Consider the following 6,562-nt stretch of genomic DNA (forward strand, 5'->3'; position numbering starts at 1 on the left):
TCGATAGCTGTTCTGCAGTTCGATTTCTGTTTTTGTTTTTAGTGCAACAGCTGAGAGCTCTCTTTTTGTGAAATTGTGCATATTTTTAGTTTGTTTTGTTTCGTTTAGCGTTTCGTTCAAACCCGCAAAATGTCCGCGCCCAAGAACGAGATGTACTACAGTCTGCTGGAGTGGTTCAAGACCCTCAATCTAAATGCCCCGCATGCGGATGCGGAATCCCTGGCCGACGGAGTCGCACTGGCTCAGGTAACTAAATATGCATATATACATAGTTTATAAATATTTATTAGCTTTATATTTACAGGCTCTTAATCAGTTCGCACCCGAATCTTTTACCGACGCTTGGCTTTCCAAGATCAAGGCCAGCGCCGTGGGCAGCAACTGGCGACTGCGGATGAGCAATCTAAAAAAGGTGACCCAGTCCGTGTACGACTACTACAGCGACGTACTCAACTACTCGCTGAGTGATTTCTCAAAGCCCGATCTGCAGAGCATCGCTGAGAAGTGTGACTTGGGAGAGCTGGAGCGCTTGCTGCAGTTAGTTCTCGGGTGCGCCGTAAACTGTGCCGAGAAGCAGTCCTACATTACAGAGATCATGTGTCTGGAGGAGGAACTACAGGCGAACATTATGCGAGCTCTTCAAGAACTTGAGGCCACCAGACAAGCATCCTCGGCAGAGGGCGGTGTAGTCAGTTCCTTGTCTCGTAGCCCTCGCACCGGAATCCTGGACAGCAAGGCCGTTCAGGAGGATCGCGACGCCTTGGCACAGAAATGCTTCGAGACGGAGAAGAAAATGCTCCTTCTTATAGACGAGAAAACTAATCTTCAACAGGAGTTGCATAAGTTGCAAAAAGAGTTTGCCCGTCTAGAGCAACACTCTACGGTGATCGGAGATGATGGAGTCTCTTTGGGACCAGTCCAAACTGGATCTGTGCGCTACAACGAACTGCGGCGCCAATTGGACTTACTAAAAGAGGAACTCCTTCAGTCTGAAGGAGCTCGGGAGGACCTAAAGCTCAAGGCCCACCAACAAGATATCGATCTGCTACATATGCAAATGCGTATAGATGAACTAATGGTACGGACACCACGAGCCTTTAAATTTTAACTTTATATTAAAGTACTTTTTTTTTAATTTAGAAAAGTTCCGCTGAAGTAACCACTCTGAAGGATGAAGTGGATGTTCTGCGGGAGTCCAATGACAAGCTTAAGATATGTGAGGCCCAGCTTGACACGTATAAAAAAAAGCTAGAAGACTATAACGACCTAAAGAAACAGGTAAAAATTCTGGAGGAGCGTAGCGCCGACTATGTGCAACAGAATGCGCAGTTTGAGGAGGATGCCAAACGTTATGCCAACACCAAAGGGCAAGTGGAGCTGTTCAAGAAAGAGATTCAAGACCTTCATGCCAAGCTGGACGCCGAGAGCAGCAAGAATGTAAAGTTGGAGTTTGATAACAAAAATTTGGAGGGCAAAAACCTGGCGTTGCAGCGGGCCAAGGACAGTTTGCTCAAGGAGCGCGACAACCTTCGCGAGGCAGTCGACGAGTTGAAATGTGGACAATTGTCCTCAAACACGGCGCTGACAGGTACCACCGTTTCTCGGGAACTGCAACCGTCGGCCACAGTAGAAAAACTACAGCGTCTGGAGGCGGAGAACAAGGCTCTGCGCGAAGGACAGGGTGGCCAGACAGCTTTGGCGGTTAGTAATATTAAATAACATAACTTTACAACTTTATATTATTACGAATTTTTTTTGTAGCAACTTCTGGACGATGCCAACAAACGCTGCGAGAATTTGCGTGAGCAGCTAAAGACAGCCAATGAACGTATTCTTTCCCTGTCGCATGCTTCTCAAAGCGATGATCCCATTTTAAAAGAGTAAATAATTCACTCTTCTAGCTATTACTATTTCCTATCTCATTATTTTCCTATATCTTTTATTTCATTACAGAAGCGAGTTTGGCAAACAAATCAAACAATTAATGGAGCTAAATGAACAAAAGAGTGAGTCATCCCTAGTGACATATAACAAAAAATGCCTGCTAATATTTTATACATAGCACTCCAACTGGAGGAAGCAGTTACTCAGAGCACGTCTCTGCAATGTAAGGTGACTCAGCTGGAAACCAATCTATCAGCACGTGAGCAGGAAATTTTGGTGTATGACGCCAAATACCGAAAATGCGTGGAGAAAGCTAAGGAGGTGATCAAAAGCATAGATCCTCGAATTGCAAGTGGTAAGGGCTTAAAAGTATTACATAGATTTACAATAATTGTTAAAAATTCAGCTCTAGATGCTAGTGTACTGGAAAAGAGTGCTGATCTCGTCGAGGATGAACCCAAGCCCAAGATGAGTGTGATGGAGGAGCAGCTTATGACCTCCGCTTTCTACAGACTGGGTGTCAACGCTCAGCGCGATGCAATCGACTCTAAGCTGGCAATCTTGATGGGCTCGGGTCAGACATTCCTTGCCCGCCAGCGGCAGTCAGCGCCTCGCAAATCCCTAAGTGCAATGAAATCAAAGTAGAAAGCATGAACCTGAAGAGTAGGCTAAGTCTCATTTCTTGTTTGAAAATTTATATAACTAATATATAATACAAGTATTTATTGGACCTCCGCAAGGATCTATATCGTATTTATAGTACATACCCTAATAAAATGGCTAAAACTATTCAATTGAATTACCAAAAACCAGAACGTAACTTTTTATCCATATTCGACCACCTTTAAAACAAAGTGTTTTTGTAAATATTTTAGCTTTAAGTATTGAATTAAATACATTTAACGCAGAGTTGAGGGCAAAAACAAATGCATACAGAAATGAAGGAGTAGCTCTCCTTGGCTCTGAAGCCCATATGGTAGGGAGTCTTGGGCGTTGGCACAGGTAGGAAATGCAATTCGGAGAGGAGCAGGAGCTACACAGACGAGCGGTAATAACAATAGGTGTCATCCTTTACTTGGCGATCAGTTGGAGCTGCAAACCGCCGGCTGCCGGCTGGTTCCCCGAACTAACTGGCGGAGTCTACATACTTAGTACATAGGATCTCTGATCCAACGGTTCACCAGGGCCGCCACATACTCTCATCCTGTCCAGCTTGTGCTGCAGCAGCTGCCGCCTGGGCCATGTAGTGATACTCCTCCTCCTGGCGTTGTCTTAGAGCCTGACGAGCGGCGATGCTCGTCTGGGGTCGCGGACTGCTCACCGGAGCCTCGTTTTCATTGGATCCGATGCCACTTTCGGATCTTGGTGAGGATTGCTGCGTGGCGGGCATGGACTTAAGTTCCGAAATCGAGACGCCGGAACTGACAGAGGCTGCCACCGAGGCGGGTCTCTCTTGGTGAACCGTTGGCGTTCCGGCACCGGAAGTGGCCATGGCGGCAACGGTGGCTCCTGCGGAAGCTGCCACCGCCATGCTGTTGGCATAAGCCGCTGCAGCGGCAGCCACATGGGCAGCCTCCAAGCCTCCCGGAAAACTGGGACTCAACTTGCCGACCAAATGCGGCTGAACCCGTTGCAACTCGATCAACCGCTCGAAATCCGTTCGGGTAGCAATCGGATCCACCAGGGGCTGGGCACTTAGGCCAAGGGCCGCCGCCAGCTGAACATAGTGGGGCGGCAGGACCAGAACTCCATTGGCAGACTCTGGCTGCTGCTGCACGTGCGCCTTCAGCTGCTGCTTGTACTGCTCCAGGACATTGGCGCACACCTTGTTGCGGTCCTCCTCGTAGCTCAGTTCGCTGGGAGCGGCGGCATCTGCATGCGGCGATGTCTGGCCTTGGGTTTGACTTTGCACCTGGATTGGAATCGGAGTTTGCTCCTGCGCTTGGAGTCCACGATTGTTGTTTTCATCCTGGGGCGCCGGCGTGACTGGCAGCGTTCTCTGCTCAGCGGCCACCATTTTTAGACCTTTGCTGTAGTCCACCGGATTCGAGTCCTGGCTGCTGTAGTCCAGCGAATGCTCCTCGGGCTGCGACTTCTTCGCGTGATTCAGGTCAAAGCAGCTGCTACTGCTAGGACTTTCCGCAAAAGCAGCCGTCGAATGGGGACAGATCTCCACGTCGATTTCGGCTATGCATTGGTCCAGATGCCGCAGGAGTCGCGCCTTGGAACCGGGCTCCGCCAAGGTGGGCATGGTGCCCATGGGTGGCGGTTCCGGGGTGGCCAGGTAACGAGCCACTTCGCGGGCGCAGTCCGTGTAACCCGCTCGGTATTTGTTGACCGCTGTAAGATGGAGAAGGTTTGAATATTATCATCTAAGATTGGATACAAGAAATTCGTCTATAAAATATTTCCTATATTTTATGCATTTTTTTAGATACAGATATAGATAAAGTTGTAAGATTTATACATGAAATTAACTTTGTTGCGGAATTCTATAATCGTTACGTGCTTAAGCTTCTTTCCAATTTGGTGCATTTATACTCACTGGGATCGTCGAGATTGCGATGCCTCTGGAAGTGGCGGACGGTTAGTTCCAGGATGTCCGCCTTCTCCAGCTTGGTGTGCTTCGCCTGACCCTCGCCGTTCTTGGCATTTTGGCTCTTGGTGGACTCGAGGATGAGGGCCTTCAGGATGGCCAGGCTCTGGTTGATTCGCGCCCGCCGTCGCTTCTCCATGAGTGGTTTGTTTGTCCGCTTGCTGATGTCCTGCGACGAAGTCACATTCTGCGTGGAGCTCACCAGCCCGATGGACTTTATGCCGCTGCCATTGGTTGAACCGGCGGCGGTGAATCCGATGCCTGGCGAGAATATCGAAGGGTTAACAATTAATACAATTATCGGTATAACCTGCAAGTTTTTATAGTTTAATCAATCACAAATAAAATTATTCCTTTCGTTTCTCAACTTTTCGGCTTTCAAATTCTCATGTTGAGTTTCGCAACTGTAATTTTTAGTTTAATTTTAAATTTTAGTTGATTTAACGAACTTTGATTATAAATTTTATACATCAAACTTGAATAAGTTAAATTATTAGAGTTAAAGGTTGTGAGTTTCTTGTAATATATTCATTTTATTAGTTATGAAAAATGACACTTCGATAGGTTATTTTATATTTAAAGAATTACATATATAATATTAAGGATAATACATATCCCAAAATTGTATATATAAATTTTATATTTTCTGTATGTTATTTCATTTTACACTTCTTGGCCACAGGTGGCCCTTTCTTTGTGAAATTGTGTTGAAAACTATTTTTACTTGGTTAAATGGTCATTAAATAAATAAAATATATTCTAAATAATTTCTAAATAATTCTTAAAAAATTTAAATTTTGAGCACACTTTTTAACACGTTTTTTGTGGAAACTTTCACCATTTACTTTAGACTTTCAGGTCATGTTTGAAATCCCGGGTATCATTTCGAACATCAAACTCTTTTTTTGTGATACAGTTCAACTTAATAACCACAAACTTGTTGTATTACCAGGTGCTGATTTATTTTTTGAGTAATCCTTATCACGTTTTGCTGTCATTTTCTCATTTTTACGGAATCCAAAAGAATTCGCGGCGGGTCAAGCAGAATGTAATGGCGCCTTTTAAAAATTTATTTTGGGTTTAACAATTTCGAAACTTTTGGCTTAGAGTCCACGTCCGCGACAACAATCACGTCTTTTGGCGGTTGAATCAGGACTCAAATTTCGTTCGACAAGGACACGCGGCCGTTCTGTTCGAGGATTCACGGCTAACTGACGGCGAGGAGCGAAAACAATTGCGACTTTTCACTTCGTCGCTTGTCGGCTGTCTAGCTGGCAATGGGGTTTTCCGATTTTCCGCTGCCGCGTGCGCTTGGCTTGTGCAAAATTTCCCGACTGAAATGCTTGGTTAGCTCATGTTGCTGCTGTTGCTGCTGCTGCTGCTGCTTTGCTGTTGGTAGTGGCACGAGCCATCGTCGTGTGGCGCAGCAACCAAAGCAGATTGGAGTCAACCGACAATAAAAGGAACAACAACAACATCAACGACAGCAGAAACAACAACAGCAACAGCAATCAGCAGGAGCGGCAACAGCAACAAAGCCTGTGGATGTGGCAGCAACAGCATCGCCTGGCTGCCTGCCACGTTAATGGTGGTTGTGGTAATGGTTGCCCCCCGACCTCCACACACACACAAACACACATAGATTTGGCGAAGAGCTTAACGACGCAGCGGAGGCATGTTGCCAGTGGGCGGTGGGTGGTTGGTTGTTGGTTGCTGGGCTCGTGGGCTCGTGGGCGAGGGAGGGTAAGTGGAGAAAGGGGAAGAGGGATTGGTGGCGCGCTGGCTGCGGCAAATGTCAGGCAGCCCAAGCGACAAGCCGGATCGACGTGCCGCCACTTGGACGGACGGCGTGACCATGTCTGGCTTTCACACACACACACTGGCACACCCTCAGTCATAGACACAGGAACCCACCCATACACAGGCATACAAATCAATTCGCTTAGGCGCAAATAGGAAGTCACCCAGCACACATGGCGTATGCATGTTCTTTTGGCTGGAAATGCAAAGCATACTTTTCGGGCATGATGGTGGCTAGCCATTTAATTTAACTAATGCAGGCTAAAATAATAAATTATATAT

At 46.6% G+C, this 6,562-nt stretch overlaps 2 protein-coding genes across 2 annotated transcripts; one reads left to right on the forward strand and one right to left on the reverse strand.

Annotated features, from left to right (window-relative positions):
• The first annotated feature begins 30 nt into the window (after nucleotides 1-30).
• Nucleotides 31-2,676, forward strand: LOC122613324 (protein hook). The gene is made up of 7 exons (XM_043787450.1): nucleotides 31-246; nucleotides 305-1,078; nucleotides 1,141-1,701; nucleotides 1,762-1,880; nucleotides 1,954-2,006; nucleotides 2,063-2,239; nucleotides 2,291-2,676. Exons 1-7 carry the CDS (start codon nucleotides 130-132, stop codon nucleotides 2,527-2,529), a joined length of 2,040 nt encoding a protein of 679 aa, XP_043643385.1. The 5' UTR covers nucleotides 31-129; the 3' UTR covers nucleotides 2,530-2,676.
• Nucleotides 2,677-2,845: 169 nt separating this feature from the next.
• LOC122614301 (protein hairy) lies at nucleotides 2,846-5,588 on the reverse strand. Its single transcript, XM_043788856.1, has 3 exons — nucleotides 5,430-5,588; nucleotides 4,430-4,741; nucleotides 2,846-4,224 (listed from the first exon to the last, which is right to left on the reverse strand). Exons 1-3 carry the CDS (start codon nucleotides 5,476-5,478, stop codon nucleotides 3,062-3,064), a joined length of 1,524 nt encoding a protein of 507 aa, XP_043644791.1. The 5' UTR covers nucleotides 5,479-5,588; the 3' UTR covers nucleotides 2,846-3,061.
• Nucleotides 5,589-6,562: the final 974 nt, after the last annotated feature.

This window comes from Drosophila teissieri, chromosome 2R, assembly GCF_016746235.2.
Source record: "Drosophila teissieri strain GT53w chromosome 2R, Prin_Dtei_1.1, whole genome shotgun sequence".
In the NCBI taxonomy this organism is placed as follows: domain Eukaryota; kingdom Metazoa; phylum Arthropoda; class Insecta; order Diptera; family Drosophilidae; genus Drosophila; species Drosophila teissieri.